Source organism: Crocodylus siamensis, chromosome 4 (assembly GCF_052110815.1).
Source record: "Crocodylus siamensis isolate JL-2025a chromosome 4, ASM5211081v1, whole genome shotgun sequence".
In the NCBI taxonomy this organism is placed as follows: Eukaryota; Metazoa; Chordata; order Crocodylia; family Crocodylidae; genus Crocodylus; species Crocodylus siamensis.
This window is the reverse complement of record NC_143398.1, coordinates 24,579,751-24,603,289: the sequence shown is the minus strand read 5'-3', so window position 1 is coordinate 24,603,289 and position 23,539 is coordinate 24,579,751. Positions and strand designations below refer to the sequence as shown.

At 43.0% G+C, this 23,539-nt stretch overlaps 1 protein-coding gene across 3 annotated transcripts in view; it reads right to left on the bottom strand.

Annotated features, from left to right (window-relative positions):
- LHFPL3 (LHFPL tetraspan subfamily member 3) overlaps positions 1-23,539 on the bottom strand; it is a 468,184-nt gene that overhangs the window by 47,647 nt on the left and 396,998 nt on the right. The window contains exon 3 of one of the 3 annotated variants that reach the window (XM_090041987.1): positions 6,846-6,893. The exons of 1 other annotated variant lie outside the window; for it this stretch is intronic. In XM_090041987.1, coding sequence (XP_089898113.1) covers positions 6,877-6,893 — 17 coding nt within the window. In that variant the 3' untranslated portion in view covers positions 6,846-6,876. The remainder of the gene's footprint in view (positions 1-6,845; positions 6,894-23,539) is intronic. One more of the 3 variants, XM_090041988.1, reaches the window with a different exon arrangement.

Sequence of the window (23,539 nt, the reverse complement as noted above, 5' to 3'; positions counted from 1 at the left end):
ATGCCCCTGCCATTGCCACACCTCTGCCGCTGCCACCACTGCCTGCAGGCAGTCACCGTGCCCCCCCAGCCTCTGGGGGCATGCATTGTTCATGAAGAAAAGGTTAGGGACTATTTAGAAAAGCTAGATGTGTACAAGTCTGTGGGGCTGGATGTGATGCACCGGAGTATGCTGAGGAGGTTGGCTGATGTGATTGCAGAGCCACTGGCCATTATCTTTGAAAACTTGTGGTGATCGGGAGAGGTCTTGCATGATTGGAAAAGTGCAAGTGTAGTACCCATCTTTAAGAAAGGGAAAAAGGAGAATCCAGAGAACTGCAGACCAATCAGTCTCATTCCAGTCCCTGGAAAAATCATGAAACAAACTCTGAAGGGATCCATTTTTAAGCATTTGGATGAGAACAAGGTGCTTAGGGAAAGTCAGCATTCACCAAGAGCGAGTCATGCCTGACCAACCTGATTGGCTTCTAAGACAAGGTGATGGGCTCTGTAGGTATGGGGACAGCATTGGATGTGATGTACCTCGACTTTAGCAGGGCTTTTGACACAGTCTTCAACAACATGTAAGGTTGATAGGAAACTGGCTGGATCATCAGGCTCAAAGGGAAGTAATCAATGGCTCAGTGTCTATTTGGCAGCCAGCATCAAGTGGAGTGTTTCAGGGGTCAGTCCTATGGCTAGTTTTGATCAGTATTTTCATTTATGATCTGGAAGATGGGATGGAGTGTACCCTCAGCAAGTTTATGGATGACACCAAGCTCGGTGGAGTAGTAAATATGTTAAGAGGGTAGGGCTAAGCTTCAGAGAGTCCTAGACAAATTGGAGGATTTGGATTGGACCAAACAAAATCTCACGAACGTTGATAAGGACAAGTGCAAAGTTCTGCACTTAGGATGGAACAATCCCATGCACTGGTACAGGCTGGGATCTGACTGGCTAAGCAGCAGACCTGCAGAAAAGGACCTGAGGGTTACAGTAGACGGTAAGCTGAATATGAGCCAGCAGCGTGCCCCTGTTGTGAAGAAGCCTAGCGGCATCCTGGGCTGCATTAGTAGGAGTGTTGCCAGAAGACTGATGGAAGTAATTTCCCCCCTCTGTTCAGCACTGGTGAGGCCACATCTAGAGGCCACATTCTACTGTGTCCAATTTTTCTCCCCCGACTCTTGGCAGGATGTGGACAAATTAGAGAAAGTCGATACTGGAGAGGGCAAGAAAAATGGTTAGAAGGCTAGAGAACATGACTTATGAGGAGTAGCTGAGGGAACTGGACTTATTTAGTTTTGGGAAGAGAAGCCTGAGGAGGTATTTAGCCTTTAAGTACCTGAAGGGTGGTTCCAAAGAGGATGGATCTATTTTCAATGGTGGCAGATAACAGAACAAGGAGCAATGTTCTCAAGTTACAGCAAGGGACTAGATGATCTGCTGAGGTCTCTTCCAACCCTAATTTTCTACACTTCTATGAATCTCATCTGATTGATTGCAGACCATTTGTCCAGTCTGTTCAGATCATTCTGGATCCAATCCATGCCATTCAGAGTGTCTGCAGTTCCACCCAACTTGGTGTCATGTGCAAATTTGCTAAGCATTCCCTCAGTCCCATCATCCAAATCATTAATGAAGATATTGAAAAATACCTGATCCAGGACAAATCCCTGTAGAACCCACTTGATATCTCCTCCCTACTAAACCTTGAGTATGATGGTTCAGCTATAGGACTTTTGTCTAGTTTGTATTCCTTAGCTTATTAATGAGAATATCATGGGAGACAGTGTCAAAAGCCTTGCTAAAGTCAAAGTATATTACATCCACAGAGTCTGTCACCTTATCATAGAAGGCAATCAGGTTGGCCAGGCATGACTTGCTCTTGGTGACTCCATGCCGGCTATCCCTTTGTTTTCCTCTAGGTGCTTCATGGTAGATTTCTTGAGGACCTGCTCCATTATTTTTTCATGTATCAAGGTCAGAAGGACTGGTCTATAATTCCCCAGATCCTCCTTCTTCCCTGGGCACTATCTTTGTCTTTTTCCAGTATCTGGGACCTCACCCAACTTCCATGAGTTCTCAGGGAGGACAGCTAATGACTCAGAAATCACCTAAACCAATATCTCTAGTAATCTAGGGTCCATCCCATGTGACCCTGCCATCTTGAAAACATCTAGCTTCTCTAATTAGGAATCTGCAGGAAGAAGTGAAAATACTGACTAGGAGAGTCAGATAGCTCCACATGGAAAGGAGGCAAGTAACCTCACAGCAACAAGCAAAACGAAAACTGGGGTTTTCAATCAAGGGAAAGAAGGCAACACGCTGCTCGAGGCCCACTGGGATGCCAGTGTAAGTTAGAAATATCATAGGGTATGAGCCTGCTAGAAATGTGGAATGCCTGGACATTTCAGACAGGATGGCAACTGATAAAAACTACCATTGGATAGCTTAGTAAAGGAAACAGAGCCCCAAGCTGCCATTTAGCAAATTCTAAGCCACCTAATGGGACTGCAGGGAGTGAAATCTACTCTCCAGGAGAGGCTTGGGAGTCTCCTGTGAGATCCTAATTGATTCTGGGCACAAGTTTCTGTGTTTCCTGAAAGACTATAAAGAGAAGCACCATAGGAGAGACCAAAAAAACTAACTAATGTCATAGTTTGGGGTGCTCAGCATGGCAACTGGTGAAAAGATGGAATGTAATGGGCAATTGGCAGACCACTGTAGATACTGACAGCCTTACATAGGAATGGTGTTTCGTCATAGTATGGAGCTCTGATCGAGGACTATCAGTTAGGACTGATATCATGGAGTTAACCTTAACATGAGGGTAAAGTGTGCAGCATATACTTGGAAAATATATTCATGTTATTTGCTAGAATGATGCAATTGGCATTAAGGCAACTGTAGTGTGTATATACTATACAGAATGTCTGCAATATATAGTATGTATGTCATGTATATGTGTGTGTGTGTGTGTGTGCGCGCGCGCGTGCATATAAATAAATAAATAAAATAGCCTGCTTACAATCATAGAAAATTAGGGTTGGAAGGGAACTCAGGAGGTCATCTAGTCCAACCCCCTGCTCAAAGCAGGACCATCCTCAACTAGATAATCTCAGCTGAGGCTTTGTCTAGCTGGGTCTTAAAAACCTCCAAGGATGGAGAGTCCACAACCTCTCTGGGTAACCTGTTCCAGTGGTTTGCTACCTTCCTAGTAAGAAAATTCTTCCTAATATCTAACCTAAACTTCCCTTGTTGTAACTTGAGACTGTTGCTCCTTGGTTTGTCATCTGCCACCACAGAGAACAGTCTAGCTCCATCCTCATTTGAAAGCCCCTTCCAGGTAGTTGAAGGCTGCTATTAAATTCCTACTCAGTCTTCTCTTCTCAAGATTAAATAAACCCAGTTCACTCAGCTTCTCATAAGTCATGTGCCCCAGCCCCCAAACCATTTTCATTGCCCTCTTCTGGACTCTTGCCAATTTGTCCACATCCTTCTGTAGTTGGGGGCCCAAAAATGAACACAGTACTCCAGATGTAGTCTCAGCAATGCTGAATAGAGGGGAATTATTTTCCTTTGACCTGCTGGCAACACTCCTACTAATGCAGCCCAGAATGCTGTTAGACGTCTTGGCCACAAGGGCACACTGCTGGCTCATATTCAGCTTATTGTCCACTGTAACCCGGAGGTCCTTTTCTGCAGACCTGCTGCCCAGCCAGTCAACCCCTAGCCTGTACCGGTGCATGGGATTGCTCTATCCTAAGTGAAGAACTTTGCACTTGTCCTTGTTGAACCCCATGAAATGGAGGGCAGAAGGAATAATTGCATCTCAGGGAACAGGGAAAACAAATGAAAATACATAGTCAAAAGCAGTAGTACTTAATTTTTTGGCTCTGTTGGTCTGGCAAGTGTTGTAGGGTGGGTTGGCAGGCCTGATTGGGCCCTGTGCCACTCTTGCTCAGCCCTGTGCACCAGGTTTCAGGCCCCGTGCCTCCCTATTTAGCCTGCATGGGTCTAGAAATTTGACAGAAGGAGAGCAATGCTACCGTTTTTCTGCTCCCAAATTTTCGGACTTGTGAGGAGTCCTGCAGACTGGATGACATGACACCTGGCGTTGGATCTGGCTGGTGGGCCAGAGGTTGAGCACCCCAATAGAAAATATGGAGTCAGGTGGTGGAAGATATGATTTGCTGTTGATAGATTCTCTTTGAAGAAGGAGAAATGGCGAACTGCACATTGGTCCAGGTTGCTAATTTAGCACTAGAGTTTAAAGCCTGGTACTTCTCTTTCCAAAACATGTGAGCCAAAGCAATAGCTTTGTTGCATAACTTTAACTTAATGCCCTTTTACTATGTTGTCTAACCTTGAATCTAACTTTGTCTGACATGCTAATCGAGATGGCTGGAATGAATATTTGCTTTTTGTCACACTCGTACATTTAAGCAACTGTAAGCTTCAATATACTGAGTTTACACCTTTCTGTGTCATGTTTAGGAAAGGAAAAGAGATTTTTACTAACATATGTAGTTCTTGGTACTTGCTCCTTACTACTTGTGACTTTGTATCAGAATATGTCAGCCATGTACAGGGCAGTTAAATTCTATGGCTGGGGTATAGAGAATCATTTAGAATAGGGTGACAAGAAAGAGAAATCTCATTTTGACTTACAGGTTACTCACTCTCCCTTGTAACATAAGAAAATAGATTTAGGAGAGAGACTCCCATCACAGACTGGGGAAATCACCTAAATTACAGAAACTCTTTCTAGACCTTTAAAAACTGTACAAAAGGTCTCAGCGGTTCTATATGAGGCCAGGCAAGAGGGTCAAAGAAATACCCAGGTATTACATATTAATTGACTGAAATCCTGCATGATCAAAGGGTCGGCAGTTCTCTTTCCAATTTCCAGGTGTGAGAGAGATCCAATTCAAGGAATACCAAAACAGCCTGGGGCAGGGCTACTGAAACACCTGCTGCTATTGATGCTGGCCAGGTAGCATCAGCACAGTCCAAGGAAACTGATTGCATCAATCATTTTGTTTGTTATTTAGAGGTGAGGATACATTTCTTCTAAAATGGGGAGCAGCGTATCGAGGTTACTGTGCTGAGTGCGTTTGTGTTTTGGCACATCTCAAAACCACTCACAAAAGGTCTGGTTTCTTTCAGAAGGGCAGGACCCCACTAGTAGGAAGCAGAGGGTTGGGTGTGCTTCCTGCTGGGATGGAAACTATCCTGATTTTTGGAGGCAGAAGGATGAGTGGCAGGAAGGGAGCTGCTTCTGTCCCCTCTTCCAGGAATAAATTCATAATAGGCTGTTGCCTACTGAGCTTGTGCCTGTGTCTTTGTTCTAGAGACTCTGTCTGTGTTCACAAACCCACCAAAGAGGAGACTTCAATGTCATTATTTATTCCCAGTCTTTTCTCTAATTTATCCCCAGCGTTAGCAGTATTTGAAAACAAGGTTCTTGGCCTTCTTTTGGGAGGGTTGCAAACATAATCTTACTTCTAGAGTATCTTATCTCTCTGTCCAATTTTCTCCTTTGCTTTTAAATTCACTTCTGATGTTAATTAGAGCTTCCTTAGCCTGGTGATCTGTTTTGTTATAGAGTATAAAAAGGTGACCTTGCTCACCAGGTGGGTTTGCTCTGACTCTGACAGTTCTAATCATTAGTGCGTTAAGGAAGAGACCTGTAGCTCCTATGTGGGATAACAGAGAAGAGCTGTAAAAGTATCATGTGTCAAATTTCCAATTGTTATAGTCTTGGTAATTCAGAAGGTAGCTGTCATTCAAATAAATCAGGCATGGAGTTATGTTAGTGTGAAGTTGTATTTTCAGTTTACAGCAAGAAAATTTAACTATGAACTCCTATGTGAATAGTTGAGTTGCAAAGAGTTGAACTGAGAATCCTGAGAGTAACTAACTACATTTCACTACTTTGATTTTATTATCCCAAAAAAGAAAAATGATACTGCACACTGGCGCCCTGACCTGTCACCGCTGGTGATCTGGTTTCCAATTACAGCTGAGGGCACAACGAAAATGAGTTTCCTTCTACTCCCTATTCGAGTGCATCACAAAATCATGACACTGTTAAATAGGAGTGGCAGTCTGAGCTTAAGAGAAACCCAGCATGAGAATAGCAAGGGTGTTGCAGATCATTAATTAGAAGCACCGGGGAGTCTGTAGGGAAGTGTGTACATTTCAGACTAGTGCTATTAGCATCATGGTCACCCACAAAGTTTAGGAAAAGCTAATATTTTTGATTCATAGTAGCCTGTTTGTAGTGTTTGAAAATACAAATTATTCATTGCATCCATCGTATAAAATAGCACAAAAGCTACTCATTTCAGGATAACAGACTTACAGTAAAGCATTCATGTAGCACAGGCAGAGATGTATGTAGCTGTCAGCCACACTAACATATGACTTGAACCCTACAGTGAGCTTAACTTTAAGAGGTAACCACAGAAGAGATCACAAGGTGATTGATGTTGTTCTGAGTCATGTGGATCCCAAATTTATACTTGCTTATTTTACATTTCTATGGAACCAAGCCCAAAGGCATCCTGGCATGGACTGAAGTTTCTGGCTGTTACCGGAACAAATACTTTTTGCAGTGCTTGCAGCTTTGTTGCTATCATCGGCCACAAGCTATTTTACAAGAGGAGAAAAATTATTTAAAAAAAATATGAAATGAAAGTTAATAATATACATATATTTCTTAAATGAAATGCTTACAAGCAGCTGGACATGCTGCCTAACATCAGAAACACAAAACAATAGCAGAAAGCCATGCAATATACTGTGGCAGCAGCACACACACATTTCACAGCTCGGCTTATGGGGTGCCATGCTTACACTTACATTAGTCAGTTTTGTACTACCTTAGTTTGTTTTAAGCATTTCCATCATCTGTGAGGAAGGGAGGGAAAAACACAATGGTTAAGGTAAAACAAAATGAGATCTCACATGTTGTTTAGTCTGTAAACAACCTCATTACTTGATTTAGTGCTAACAGTGTGGAAGGGATGGAAGGAGTTTTTTGCATGGTACGCTTACATATCTATTTTGCTAAATGTAGAAACAGAGCTTTTTTGAAAGCCAAGTGGATGATTCAGTGGATTGTCAAGAAACCTGATGGAAAGCTAAGAGTAACAGAGGAAAATTATGAGGAAGACAAAATAAATAAATAAGAAAACCCATGCAGCCTTGAGCAATACTGTGTCATACTTCATCTTGCCCCACTGTGACAGAAGTGAGACTCTTGGGACTGGTTTTCCAGCAGTGGGTAATTTCAAATGCTGTGTCAGCATGACTGCTTCAAATATATTTGAAGAAAGGTGTAAAAGTTAAAAAAAAAAGAGTCCTTACCAGCCAGGCTAATTAGTTACATCAAAAGGAAAGCTACAGCTGAGTTATGTGCCTAAATGTTTCATTCTTATGGATGAGGAACACAGTGTTAAACTAAAAACATGCATTTTAGTCTTGCTGATACACTGCTCATTGCTATGGCTATATTGTTAAAACCACACATACCATTTCAACAACTTAAACCTCCTGAATCCTTGTTCACACAAATAGCCTCACTGTGTGCATCTGCACATGCAAATAATCCAGGAGAAGTTTACTTTCAAGTAAACTACTTGAGACTAAACTCTCTTGGGCACGTGTCTGCACATGCAGGGACACGGGAACAGACTTGCTGCTCCTAGCAGGAGACTACTCCCACTCCCTGCAGCCCTGCAATGGGTCCCTGCAGCAGCCAGGGGCCAGGACAGAGCTGCTGCTGGGAAGGGCTCTGCCACCAGATAATGTCTCCCTGCCCTGGCAGCAGGGAGCGCCGAGCTCCTGTTCTGCCATCCCGATTGCAGGGCCTGGGCTGGGAGTTCCTTATCTCCCAGCACCAACTCTGCAGGTGGCACTGGGTGATAAGGATCTCCCAGCCTCATGATCACAGGGCTGGGGTTGGGAGCTCCCTCCCGCAGGGGCAGGAGGACATTGTCTCTCCTTGCAAGATTAACTTGGGCTCTGATAGGAACAGGCAGCTCCCGGGGGCAGGGAGTAATCTCCCACCCCCTGCAGACCGGCTGACTGGGAGCACATTTGCTCGTGGGCAGACATCTACACATGCACTACTGTGCAGTAGGTAATCTTGGGTAAATTTGCGGCTTGCATTTGCAGGTAGCAAATTTACTTGGAATTAGAATCAATTACTGCTCAATAATTGTCTGCACATGTAGATGCTGATGCTTACTGCGTAGTAATTAGCTTTACTGTCGAGTTAAATGTCTCATGTAAATGCACCCACTGAATTAGATTTTTAAGCCAGGTACAAATGTTACACTTTTACTGGTATAAGGGTTTGGAAACCAGTCTATACCTGTAACAGACCAGAAGTTCAGCATACATAGACTAGTTTAAACATGCTGGAACCCGGTCTAAGCTTTGCCTCTGCCCTCATTCCCACCCTCCCAAAGAGCAAATGTGTGTTCTGTTTGCTACTGATCTAAACTACACCACTTACAGAAAACCATGTAACTTAGATCAGTCCTGCATTGGACTTTTTTAATGCCTATACCTAGCTTTAGTGGATAACACCTTTGTGCTTTTAACAGTGTGTCCATGTAGGGCCTGTTCCTGTGAGATTTTAAGCTCCCTCAACTTCTCAATAATTGGAAATATAGTATTATATTGAATAAGTGCTGAATATGTTCAGGTCCAAAGTGCTGGGTTTTTAGTTATCTGACTCAATTTAATTTTTCTTTTATGTGTGCAGGTATCTGTATGGAAATCTGTAATTTGCTCATTGAATGAAAAGTTATTTACAGCAACAGAGTAGCTGAAACGATATTATAGCTGTGATGGTCTAGGAAATATGCAAGAGGCAAGGATTTTATTTTATACAGTAGTTCCAATAAAAGATATCACTCAAAAAAATCTTGCTTCTCTATAACAATAGGATTTTCATCAGGGAAAAAAATGTTGGTTTGCAGAGATTTATACAGCATTATTAAACAATTAACTAATTGAACAGGGATGGAAGAAATAAATGAAGTCCCCTCAGAGGAATTTCAAGCTGAGCAAACAAGTGGTATTAGTTTGTAGTATTCAAGAAGCAACCTGGAAGTTAGAATAGAGAGTGTTTGATGGAATAGGCTATGGCAATAAATTTTTTAACCAAAAATAGATCAGCAGTCCCAATATCACTTTGACAAACTATGTTTAACCTCCCAAAGGATTTAAAAGTAGATTTGACACATAAATCATTGAACACCAAAATAGCATCAAATGTTTTAGTTTCTAACCTGTATTAATTTCAGACAACCTTGAGACACACCACAGAAATTAGCTACTTGAAAACATCTAGATGAACTGACAGAATAACAGACATATGTCTAATGAAAACTAATCAATGTATTAATCTTCCTACAGATTCACTGTAGATGGCAAGAAAAGCATGTATTTTTTAAAGGACCTTCCAAGACTTCCATCTTCTTTGGAAGCTTTGACTGCACATATATTGCTACTAGAGTATTGCCAAAAATGATGTATTGGCTTGACTCCTACACATACATTACTTAAGCAATGAAACAGAACACTCCATGATGCTGTTGATCAGTGCACATGCAAGTTGTATATAGTGAGGAAGAAGGCAAAGTACTTGGCTTGATGAAGAGGCTGAAAAATAATGGGAAATATTGTATTATATTGAATAAGTGCTATTAACAGCATTTTATCTTTTTCACTTCTTTCTTCAGTATGATATTTACTGCTTCTATATTGCAAGAATTGGAGGTTAGAAATTCCATCTCTATGAAACCCCACTTATCCCTTTGACCATTTCTAGATTCATACCTGTTAAGCACCAGTTATGATACACTAGCATTAACCAAAGATCAGCTCCCAGGCTACTGCACCAGGCAGCACAGTTTGGGGAGGAGGTGAGCAACCCTCAGTGGTGAAAGAACAGGTTAGAGATTCTTTAGAAAAGCTAGATGTGTACAGATCCATGGGGCAGGATGGGATGCACCTGAAGGTGCTGAGGGAGTTGGCTGATGTGACTGCAGAGCATTTGGCAATCATCTTTGAAAACTCATAGCAATCAGGAGAGGTCCCAGATGATTGGAAAAGGGCAAACATAGTGCCCATATTTAAGAAAGGGGAAAAGGAGGATCTGGGTAACTATAGACCAGTCAGCCTTACCTCAGTCCCTGGAAAAATCATGGAGAAGAACCTCAAGGAATTTAATTCTAAGCACTTGGAGGAGAAAAAGGTGATTAGGAACAGTCAGCATGGACTCACTAGGGGCAGATCATGACTGACCAACTTGATTGCCTTCCATGATAAGATGAGTGGCTCTGTGCATGTGGGGAGACCAGTGGATGTGGTGTACCTTGATTTTGGCAAGGCTTTTGATGCAGTCTCCCACAACATTTCCCTAGCTTGCCTGGGAGAATATGAGCTGGACAGAAAACTGTCTGGAGCATTGGACTTGAAGAGTAGTAATCAATGGCTCAATGTCTAGTTGGCAGCTGGTATCAAGTAGAGAGCCCCAGGGGTTCATTATGGGGCTGTTTTTGTTCAATATCTTCATTAACAATTTGGAAGATGGCATAGAGTGCATGTCTGTGGATGGACTAAGATGGGGGTAGAGGGTGGGGGTGTAGTAGATACATTGGAGGGTAAGACTAGGATTCAGAGTGACCTAGACAAATTGGAGGACTGGGCCAAAAGGAATCTCATGAGGTTCAACGAGGACAAGTGCAAAGTCCTGCACTGAGGATGGAATAATCCCATGCACCAGTACAGGCTGGGGGCTGACTGGCTGGGCAGCAGCTCTGCAGAAAAGGACCTGGGGTTACAGTGGAAAATAAGCTAAATATGAGCCAGCAGTGTGCCCTTGTTGCCAAGAAGGCTGATAGCATACTGAGCTGCATTGGTAGGTGTGTTGCCAGGAGATCAAGGGAAATGATTATTCCCCTCTATTCAGCACTGGTGAGGCCACATCTATAGTACTGTGTTCAATTTTGGGCCCTCCACTACAGAAGGATGTGGACGAACTGAAAGAGTCCAGCAGAGAGCCGTGAAAATGGTTCGGGTCTGGGGCACATGACTTATGAAGAAAGACTGAGGGAACTGGGCTTATTTAGTTTAGAGAAGAGACTGAGAGGGGGCTTAATAGCAGCTGTCAACTACCTGCTGTGGGCTTCAAAAGAGGATAGTGCTAGACTCTTCTCAGTGGTGGTAGATGACAAAACAAGGAGCAATGGTTTCAAGTTGCAGCAAGGGAAGTTCAGGTTAGATATTAGGAAGATTTTTTTTCACTAGAAGGGTAGTAAAACACTTGTAAAACACCAGTTTACCCAGAGAGGTGGTATCCTTGGAGGTTAGACAAAGCCTTGCCTGAGATGATCTAGTTGGGGATGGTCTTGCTTTGAGCAGGGAGTTAGACTAGATGACCTCCTGAAGACTCTTCCAACCCTAATCTTCTATGATTTTATGATTCTATGAAATGATCCTGTTCAAGACTTGGGCTCCAGTCCTAAAGAGTTTGGCCTATTTGGAGTTGCCCTTTAAGGAGGGTAGGAATACTCACAAGAAGAGTTACTTACATGTATAAATAACTGGGGCCTATCAGGAATAAGTCCTATTTGCCTGACTCATTCCAATTATGTCAATGCAATTAAACTACTACTGTAAGTAATATGAATAGGATCTGACCTTAAGTGACATCTACAGCACTATATATTTGGCATATAAATTAAATGGTTTGGGCCAGACGTTGCAGTTATTGTCACCAGTGAAAATCTGAATTCAATGGATTTAGATAGTATTTATACTGGCAATTTGGCCCTTTGTGTTTAGTTGTGTATCCAGTTTGGACACTCCGGGTTCCAGGGGGAAGCAATTCCATTTATTATAAACTCTGACTTCTAAAATAAGTTACAGTCACATTCTGCTCTCCTTTACACTGGTGTAAAACTCTTTGTTGCTTTAAAAAAAACCCCAAAATGTCCTTTTATGGCTTAATTATGATTACAATAAAATATTTCGTGTTGTATATCTATAATTTCCTTCTAGAGCTACTGATGACAGCTTGCCTATGGCAACATGCAGGACTTAATACTATAATAAAGCATGCCTTGTTCCGTCTTCTTAATTAGTCTCCATTGATTAAGCAAGCAGTTATTTATAACAACCACAGCACAACTAAAAGGAGAAAAACTGATGCAGTGGCTAAATTCTTAGGATCCAGTGTGTTTTATTCATCCTGAACTTATCAGGCCTCCTGAATTTATCCGTGACTTACAGAGTTTGAGGAAAAAGGTTTTTTGTTAAGTTTTGTTATTATAAGATAAAATATTTTAAATCTTAAGAAATAGTACCATTTTTAAGAGGAAGGCAACTGATGCTTCAGCAAAGTGAAAACAGTTTTACAAAAACATGTAAGAAACTGAAAGATCTCCTGTATTGATGGAATGAGATGGAACTTCTTAAATATTACAATACCAGTCCTGTAAATAACATAGTCCCTGCATTCCCATCTTATGCATTATACAACTAACAGAAATATATATTTAGAAGAAGAGGCTAAGCATACTATCAATAGATGATGACGATGACTCAGCAGTACATCATCAGAAGGTGAATACTGCTAGTGCTTTGTTATCCTCTACAGGGCCTAGACCTGTCAGACTAACATTTGTAGAACAACTTAAGAAGCTATTTTTGTAATATCCAGAAAATTTCCACTATGTGTCAAATTACGTTATCTGTTTTAAACTACAGCTGTTAGCACATTTTTTTTCTTGAGCAAGACGTTCTTTAGCACTTTTTAGACAATCATATCTCCTGAAACAAAACTTGCCTTTGAATCATTTTTTGAAGAATAAGGATCTTTAAAAGCAGGCCATCAGAGACACTTTCATAAGGTGCTTCAAAAATACCCACGAATGAATGTTCCAGAGACCTTAGATGAGTAGCAATTATAGTGAAAGGTTCCCTTTTCACCCGTAAGCACTACGTGCATTGACTTTAATACAAAAATTTGCATCAGAGACCTGTATTATTATTTTGTGTCAAGGCTTGATTCCATGAGATGCCGAGTGCCTCTTGCAAGATGCTGTCCATTCTCAGCTTCAGCTGGTGTCCAAGAAAGTTAAAGGCACCTGCTATCAGGATCAGGCTGTTAGATTATAATAGAATAATATTGTCTGTCTTTAGCTTGATACTTTGCTGAAAGACCCTTTTTTTTTTTTTTTTTTTTTACCTAATTACTTTTCTCCTGACAGATACTCATAGGGTAACTAAATCCCTATCCTGAGGTATAGCAGGATTACTATGGGAAAATTACTCTGGATAGCCCTCTTCACCCTTCCCCCAGAGCAAAGGGCAGGGCGGAGTGCAAGGTGGTCTAGGAATTGTAGTTCTCCAAACTGGCAGTGGAGTTTGCTGCTGCTGGAGAGGAAACTTGCACCTCATTTTTTTTGCTACTGAAGCCCATGTCTAGAGGACAAAAAAAAAAAAACCTGCTGAATTTGGCAGCAAAAAATGGGGTCAGTTCTCCCTGCTCCATCTCCCTCCTCCCTGCCAGCAGTAGCAAACTCCACTGCTGCTCTACAAAACTAGGATTCCCAGATCACCTTGAACTCTGACACCCATTGTCTGCTCCTGTCTTGCTGCATTCTGGAGCTGGAAAGGGCCAGCTGAAGGAGGTAAAGCAGCAGGCAGGCAGGCGAGCAAGTACCCCAGGGTGAGGTGCCCCCATGTCTCTCTGGTACCCCTCCCCTTAGACAGACCCCAGGGCACATGTCCCGTTTGCCCACTTCATGTTGCACTGCTATCCCTTACTTTGAATTACAGATTATTTAGGTTACCTCATTCTGGATATCCTGAATTCAAAGAAACAGAGCTATATTGCTCCTGCATTTCACCTCTACTGGTTTCCTTCCACAGTAAGTTGTGAACTTCTCCCTGTGCAAGTCACATAGGAAGCCTGGTAGTTCCATAAAACCTGTTACAGATTTGATGATGATCCAGCCTCTCAGATCCTTCATCTATACATCTCAAAATGCTTCATAAAGGAGTGTTAGTGGCATTATCCCCATTTTACAGGTGGGGAAACTGAGGCACAGAGGGGGACCTAACTTGTTGCCAAACAGCGCACCTGTGGCAGAATAAAGAAAGAAGACTCGTCTTTAAAACCCATGCCAGTGTTCAGTCCATCAAGCCACACTGTTTTGATATTGTTGGGAGTGGTCCTGCCTTCTATAACACTTTCTCATTACCAGAGATTCAGGTTTTCTGTTTTGTGTGGAAAAATGCAGAAAAACCCAGATTTTCCCCTTTGAAATAGGAAACCACTGGCAGGGAGCAAGCCACAGGCAGGGGGTGGTGGGAGGGTGTGGCTGAATGACTAGAGGGCACTGTTATACCTGTATTTACAAGAGTCTGGAAAAAAAGACTGCCTATCTTGAAATAAAAAACCCTTCACATGATGAATGATGTATAATATTGCTCCTGAGTTTACAAAGCCTCTCTCACCTTCACAATCATTTGTGAGTCTCCTTTAACTCATCTAATTAATGGACCTGGGAAAATGCATCCGCATCTTTTAAAATACAGAACAATACAAATATATAATGATTCTAATATCTGAATACAACAGAAACAATCCCACTCCCTCCTTCAAGATCCTGTATATAGTCAGGTCTTGAGTATGTTTGTTTGATTAATCCATTTGGATTCCTTCAGGCTTTTTTTGTGTTCCCCAACACAGTTTTCTACTTGAGGGAGAAACTCTGCCTACCCAGATTTCAATATTAAAACTAATCCATAAAGCTAGGCCCTTTCCCAAACCACTGAAGGTCAGGCCTTTGTTCAGGCAGCTGGATCAGTCCCATGTTAACTTTTTCCTTTTTAGAGCTGTTTTCTTTGCTTCATGTTTCCCCTGGATTCTTCTAGTCACAGACTGCAGTGGGACTCAAGGCTTCTCACCAACAGAGCTGTAGGAATAACTGATTTTTTCAATTCACAGCTGAAACAAATGATCAAAATAATTCTGGTTTGGATCAATCTGTAATAAAAATGCTTTGTTTTTTTTCTTGCTGAAATAAAAAACCTAACATTTCTCTTCCAGTGATCAGAAATATTTCATTTTGGATCCTTGTCAAAAGAGTACACAAAAGTTGGCCTAGATTCATAACACGGGAGGAGAAAGAGCTTGACCATTGCCTCTATTACCCTGCGACTTACCCAGCAGGTTGGAGACCCAAGTTTAAAACCACTCTCTAAGTCAAAGCAGAGTTTCCTACCTTTGGAGACAGCTTCCTATCCCCCAGGTAGTATGGGATGCTTAGGTGGAACTTCCTCAATTGGATCAATTCCACTTTGTCTAAAATATATATATATTCATGGAGTGAAAGGCTACACATGAGAAGATGACTTTATAGCTTGGTAATTGGGAAATTCTCCTTGGAAATCATCCAGTCCTAGCTCTAATGGATATTTAAGTATTTTATACAAAGTAGAACTGAGTTGACAGGAGAGACTAAGAACAGCCAAGCCCTAAATACCCTACCTCCTGGTGGCTAGGACATAGTACATCATTAGCTACCTTTCAAACTTATTTCCAGACAGAATTAGTCACAAATTCATCTCACATTCATGAATTGTTCTGGAATCACTGTGTATTTTAGTGAGTGAAGCATTTGGCTAAAAATGTGCCTAGCTCTGCTCCTGCCTGCAGTACCAGGCATCCAACACATGTCACTTTTCTCCTAATATCCCATGTGTCCACGTTCCACATGAGCACTGGCTTCATTAGGGTTCCCTGTGAATGACATGGAGGACTTGGCAAGATCAGGGTGTAATTCGGGGTGCCTCTGTGCAATTTCTGCCTGTTATTTTGCAAAATACAAAGAAGCCTGCACCCTGCTGTTCCTTCACTAGTCTTAGTATTGTTAGTTAGCATGTCCCACAGCAGCATGTTAGCTCCATTGCACACACTTGCACACACTATTATTTTTATATCTAAATCTTCTTAAAATATTGGATAGACTCTTTTTCATAGCTGAGCAGCCAACTCAGCAAATGTGGAAGTTGATTTACAGTTTGTACTTCGTACACTTTCTGTAGTGGAGGAGAAAATTGAGAGGCTTATGTCAAACTCATTCATACATGGACACATTCAAGAACAAATTAATTTTAAAGCACTTACAGGATATATGATGTGTCTAAGTCACCCTTTACAAATCTATAGAGTAATTTATAGTACAATGTCTACTTTAAAGAACAGTGGCTGTGGAAATGATGCTATGTGTTTTCAAAACTGAAAGAAGTCCATCCAGCATTACATTTCTCCATCTTATCTATAACTTGGATGTGAAAGGAATCATGATTAATCACTGGGGGTTGGACTAGGTGACTTCCTGAGGTCCCTTCCAATCCTGATTTTCTATGATTTTCTAAAATAAAATAATGCTCTAAAGGCAAGCTCTTAGAGTACAATGACCTTGGTTAAAGTTAAGATATTTAGGCCCAAGTTTGAGGCCCAGTGTGCTACAGTCTGCATACAGGAATGGAATCTGAGCACTTTAATGTAAATTAGGAGTTACACAGCCTTAAAACCACTCTAAATGCAAGATGTCCAGGTCCATTAAACCAACCATTCACACAGTAGGAGTATCAGGGATCCCTTTAACTTTAGAAACCAGTTTTCTCCCACTCAAGATAAATCTCAAAGCTTTTATCTTGTGCAAGTAGTAGGTCTCTTATTCTTTTTGTGACCTGACCACTGGAGACACCATCAGTCATAACACCAACACATGTCTTTGGTTTGATAGATTGATAGAGTGGCTCAATATAGTGAGATGCCAAGCACCTCCTTTGCACTAATAAATTCCACCAACTTCCACTTAAGAGGGAAGTGATGATCCTTAGCACTTCATAGGATCAGGATCGGCAGCTGTGAAAGGCAAGAGCAGAAATAATGCCTGTGGGGGAAATGTAGGGAGTATGCTTACCAATACATCTTGCTACAGCTTTGGCACAAGAGTAAAGGGGTATCTCACAGAAGACTCCTCTAACACCTGGGTGATAGTATTTAGCCTCCCTTGCCAACAAACCCTTTCCCCATTTACAGCACCATTGCTCCTGTTCATTCTCCTGGGCTAGGGACAGACATTACATATAAATTGGTTTAGGTGATCAGAAACTGGTTTAAACCTGTAATGGAACAGATGTTCAGTGCACATAAACCAGTTTGAAAATAGCTGAAACTGGTTTGAGATAAACTGTTGAATGTAGTAATAGACTCAACTGATGCAGGTCAAACTGGTTTATGCTCCCTCAGTATCCCAGCATGCTCTCTGGGCTGGGCAGGCTCTCTGCTCCCCAGGAGAGCTGCCCCCCTTCCCTCTGTTCCTGGCTGGAGCTGTGGCAGAGACTGCAGGCATAGCAGGGTCTGCTTGGCTTCCCTTTCCCCCCTAATGCAGGAATCCCCCCTCCCTCTTTCCCATCTCCCACAGCAAAGACCCCAGCCCCACGGATCCTAGGCACATGGTATGCTATCTAATGTTGAGAGGTGTCTGTGTGTGCCTCTCCAATTTCACTGGGACAGGCACACAGAACCGCGACTGCTTAGGGCTTCTTGGAGCTAATCAACAGGTCATCTGGTAAACTGTTTAAGAAGAGTTTGAATTAACAGAGAGAGGCTATTGTTTTGCTGATGGGGTGATAAACACTGTTATCATCCCCCTGCTGCCTTGCTCACCTGTCAGCTTGGTGTAGATAATATAAAGAAGTAAGGAGAGGGATTGAAAAGCTCTGTATTATCAATAGATGCATGCACTGCACACCCCATCTTGCCTCAGAATGCTATCAGGTGACTGGGTCTGGCAATGTTCTCACTCCTTGAGCAGCCAGTGGGGCAAAGTCTGGGATGGTGCAGGCAGACCTCCCTAACCAAAGTGTCCTGCTGGGGCCTGGCCATGCCCCTGCCTCAGCTCAGGTTTGTGGAAGGGAAGGGAGGGCTGCTTTAGTGCTCCCCTGGCTTCTAGCTTGAGCCACTGCAGGCATGTGCCTGAATTTCCTCGGTCCAGAGAGAATGTCTGTTTGGTTACAAACTGGCTCAGCCAAGCAAGTTTAGACTAACCTGCACAGATTGAATCAGTTCAGGCTCAGGCTTTTTAAATGTCTGCCCCTAGCCCTGGGTCTCAACAGTTATAATTAGCAAGCATAGGGCACAATTATTAAAAATGAGGTAAATGACTGACCCAAATTTAGTCTTGAAATAAGTAGCCACAACTTCCAACAAATTCACCTGGGCTGTGTGGGTGTAAGGGAGAGCCAAGTTTAGCCTGCTGATAGCAAACTAATGTCTTGAACTACTCATATTGCCTCGGGCATCCTTTTACCCAAATCTTTTCAGGGGTACTTATACTGTCTGTGCAAGCAATGATCTAATATGCTATAGACTAAAGAGCGAAACCTACCATGTTCAGATCCCTACTATTCATCCAGCTTGTTCATGTGCTGTGTCTTGTGTAGCTGGTACTGTAATTCAGGCACAGCTAGTTCATTCTTTCATCTCCTCCAGAGAGACAGAGGCTTAATTAGATTTGGCTGACCTCTAGAAAGTGCAGATTTCAAAGACAAAATTGCAACATAAAGCATTTTGAGCAATGATAAATGGTCTCATCTATGTGTGGAAGGGAAAGTTCATTCTTAATAACACCCAATGCCTATAGACCAAAACATGTAACTTAGAACACCCTCATATGTAAAACAGAAGCAAAACCCCCCCAAAAGCAAATGAATGAACATTCCCCACCCAGTACAAAAGAATATGACCACCAAAAAGTGTAGTAATGAAAAAAGCTTTTACCCCTGAGTCATCAGTGGGACGGCTCTGTCAAGAAGGGTTTCCAGGCTCAGGCCCAAGATCATTTTATATACCTGACTTGTTATTTCAGGATTGATGATGACTACTACCATTTAAAGTGATTAATATCATGGCACAGCTGCCACTTCACACAAGGACACTAAGGAGAGAGTACCACAGTAAACATTTTTCTTCCAGGACAGAGGACAGGACATTAGAGTCCTAAATAAATCCTCTTGATGTGACTTGGGGCATATCTATATGGGTTCTCTCTCAACCCCAGGCCTGAAAAAAATAAGCCCCAGCAGCAGTGAGTGGACAAAGCTTATTTTGTAGGCAATAAGCTCCAGTTACTCACTCTTGATGGGTGCATCCGCTTCCTAGGCAAGCTATTTGAGAAAATTATGCTGGCACACATCCAGGAGGGGCCAGCAGGGGACTGCATGCTTAGGGGCAACCAATACAGGTTCATCAGTGGCAGGTCCTGTCAGACCAACCTGATGGCCTTTTACGATCAGATCACCAGATCATTAGATGCAGGGGTAGCAGTGGATAAAGTCTTCCTGGATTTCTGGAAGGCTTTTGACACTGTCTCTCACCCCGTTCTCGTTAAGAAACTGGGGGGCTGTGGTGTAGACACCCACACAGTCAAATGGGTCGCCAACTGGCTGGTGGGCCGCACCTAGAGGGTGGTAGTGGATGGGTCCTTCTCAACCTGGAAGGACGTGGGCAGTGGGGTTCCGCAGGGCTCGGTCCTCGGGCCCGCACTGTTCAACATCTTCATCAGTGATTTGGACGAGGGGGTAAAAAGCACCCTGTTCAAATTTGCTGATGACACTAAGATGTGGGGCGACGTGGGCACATTGGAAGGATGCAACAAGCTACAATCAGACCTAGACAGGTTACAAGGGTGGGCGGACGAGAATAGGATGGGTTTCAACACAGACAAGTGCAAGGTGATGCACCTTGGGAGGAACAACCGGCACCATACCTACAGGTTGGGGAACCCCCCTCTTGTCAGCACGGAGGCAGAAAAGGACCTTGGGGTCATCATTGATTCCAAGATGAACATGGGCCAGCAGTGTGGAGAGGCAGTTAGGAAGGTCAACCGCACCTTGTCATGCATCCACAGATCCATCTTGAGCAGGTCCAAAGAGGTGATCCTCCCCCTCTATGCAGCACTGGTCAGGCCGCAGCTGGAGTACTGCATCCAGTTCTGGGCGCCGCACTTCAAGAGGGATGTCGACAGCATGGAGAGGGTCCAGAGGAGGGTCACTCGTATGATCAGGGGTCAGTAGGGCAGGCCCTATGAGGAGAGGCTACGGGACCTGAACCTGTTCAGCCTCCAAAAGAGAAGGCTGAGGGGGGATCTTGTGGCCTGTTATAAACTAGTCAGGGGTGATCAGCAGGCATTGGGGGAGTTGCTGTTCCCCCAAGCACTGCCAGGAGTGACCAGGAATAACGGTCACAAGCTGGCAGAGGGTAGGTTTAGGTTAGATATCAGGAGGCGCTACTTCACGGTCAGGGCGGCTAGGGTCTGGAACCATCTTCCAAGAGAAGTGGTGCAGGCTCCTACCCTGGGGGTGTTTAAGAGGAGGTTAGATGAACACCTTGCTGGGGTCATTTGACCCCAGTAATCTTTCCTGCCATGGCAGGGGGTCAGACTAGATGATCTGCTTAGGTCCCTTCCGACCCTAGAAACTATGAAACTATGACACTGGTAATTAGCTGTGTAGATGGCTCTGTGTGTTCTTGAAGTTCTTTGTCTTGGGAAAGCCCAAGTGTGGCACTTAGGGGAGTTGCTCAGGTCCATCCCATAACCTTGGTTCATTTACTCTGCCTAATTACTGGTCCCTGGACCAGCACCAGTGAGTGGACAAAGCTTATTTTGTTGGCAATAGTTCTGGGATTAAGAGGGAAGACCATCTTGAGACCAAATGTTAACAATGGAAATTGAATGGAAGAAAACTGGGAGTGCTTTTAGATTTGAAAGGTACAGTAATGACAGGGATAGAAAGAAGAGTGAGGTTTCCCTAGACCTTGACATACAGCTAAATGTAGTAGGAGTACACTAATCTTATGTGCATTAACAATTTGTAACAATGCCAGTACTGTCAGCTATGAATATCACCAGCATCTTCAATGTAACAAAACTTACTTATTTCATACGTCAGAAGCTTCCTCAGGATCCAGCATTGTCTTGTAAGATTCTGTATGGATCAAATACAACTGATACTGCTTTTGCCACCTGTTAGCCACAGTGAAAAATTATATACCTGAAAACATGTAAACCAAACATGACTGTATAGAGCTAGTCAGGAATTTGCTGACATTCAGAAATTGCTAAACCTCTCCACAGGAATGTAATAGTTTTCATGAAACTTTCTTTAGGAAAGTGTCTCAGTTCCAGAATGGAATTTCTGATCAAAACAAGAGAAACCAGATTAGCCAACAGCCAAGTGTTTAAGATACTCATCTGAGATGTAGGGGGCCACAGCCTAATGCCCTGCTCCCATAAATATTTATCTATTCACAGAAAGTGACAAAAGCTTCAACAAGAGTGATTCCTACACAGAGAAGTCAGTACCCTGGTAGGTTAGGCATTCGCTCAGGATTTGGAAACTAGAAAAGGGGCATTTCAAGCCTGCTTCCCACATCCCACCCAAGTACCTTGGTAACTGGCATGCAGAATCAATCTTTTTCACTCTCCAAAAAACTTACTTAAAAAAGCTTTCAGTTCATCCTAGTGCAGAATGGAAAACTATGAAATCTCTAAGGCTAGGGCCATAAACTAGTTTAAGTGACTAGGGGGTCGGACTTGATACGGGGTCAGACTTGATGATCTATTTAGGTCCCTTCTGACCGTAGAAACTATGAAACTGGTTTAAACTTGTAACAGAACAGAAGTTCAGTGCACATAAGTCAGTTGCAAAATGGCTGAAACTAGTTTAAGATAAAGCTGGTTGAATGTAGAATCAGACTTTACTGATTTAAGTAAAACCAGTTTATGAAACTTCTGTCCCCAACCACTTCCTGGTTTAAGTTAAATCAGAGTCTCCCAGCATCCCACCCTGCTTTCCAGCGCTGGGCTGGGCAGTGCTGTCTGCTCCAGAGAACAAAGCTGGGCCAACCCCTCTGCTCCCTAGCCAGAGCAGTGAGGGCTGGTTCACTGGCCTCGCTGCCCTCCCCCCCACAGGCAAACTCCAACTGGAGTCTGAGGCTAGGGAGGGGTGGTTAAACTCACCTTTCCCCAAATACGGAGCTGCCTTGCCCTGCTAAAACTTAGTGGTGGCTATGACTATGGACCACAAATCCAAGAAGTACCTGGAGCAGGAAGAGGAAGTGATGAGCAACCCTGCAAGTCTTGCTGCTGTACTGTGGACTGGAAATCCCGGAGACTATGGGGGCAGCAGGAAGAGTAAGTGAACGCAGCCAAAGCTGTGTTTATAGGTCTCCAGTTTACAGTTTTTCAGAGAAAGATATATTCTGGTTCAAGCTTTTATAAATCCAGTGCTATAACTCCTCCCACCCACTCAGGCAGAGCACGGGTTGGGGCATAGCCACGACCCCTCTTCTCCAGTAGGGCTTTCTCTCTTCCCTCCCCTTTTGGCAGTGGCTGGTAGGCGTGCTGTAGCACCCCCCCACACACACACCTGGCTTCTGGCTCGAGCCACTGCAGGCATGTGCCTGCACTTCCTGAATCAAAAATGAATGTGTGTTCATTTGAATATCGATTCAGTCTCTGCAGCTTAGACCAACCTGCAAAGACTGAATCAATTCAGCCTCAGGCTTTTGAATGTCTGTACTTAGGTTAAGAGTTTTATGGAATGGAAAGGCTTTTTCACACAGCTCTACTTTTGAGCCAAAGTTTACAAATGTGACTAATGATTCTGGATGCTTCAGTTTTGGGATGTAGGACCTGATTTTTCAGAAAGTCCTGAAAACTCATTCTCTGCAAACCAGATCAATTTGCAGTGTCTCAAGTTGGGCACCCAAGAATCAAAGCTGGCAAAACCATCAGATACTTTAGAAAATATTGGCCTCAGTCTTGTTTTTCATGGTCTCTCTCTGGCCCTTGGTAGCTGCATTGCTACAATGCATAGTGTAAGACAATTACCTGCTTCTGCAAGGGAAACAAATATCAAGAAAGAACTATAGATCTAAGGTATAGTGATAAAACATTAGAAGTATTACAAAAGAATCTAAGTAAATCAAAACTTCAGATTCTGTGGGAATGCCCAGGGTCTCAACTTCACCCTTTTTTTTTCCAGAAAGAAAGCAACACTGGCACATTTACTGACCATAACAATCCTTTGCAAAAAATGATTACTAAAAATGAAGTAAAAAAGTTGCAAGAACCCTAATATACAATTTTTATAGATGATATTGCAAGAAAGCAGCCATGGAAAGTGTAATGATGCTTACAGTTAAGGTTGCATAACACTTTCCATTATAAGCTTCTGTTTTCATTTGCTTATGTGGCAGGCTTACTGATAGTTGCCCAGTGCATCCGGGCTCAGAGAATTTTCCTTGGGATTGGTGGGCAAATGCTGTGGAGGAGCTTGGCTCGCCCCTACCCAGGGAGAGGCAGATAACCTGGACCTGGTTGAAGCCTGCACCTTGCTTCAACCTGATTGATCCATGCGCAATCTGAGGGCAGAGCCCTCAACCCTCA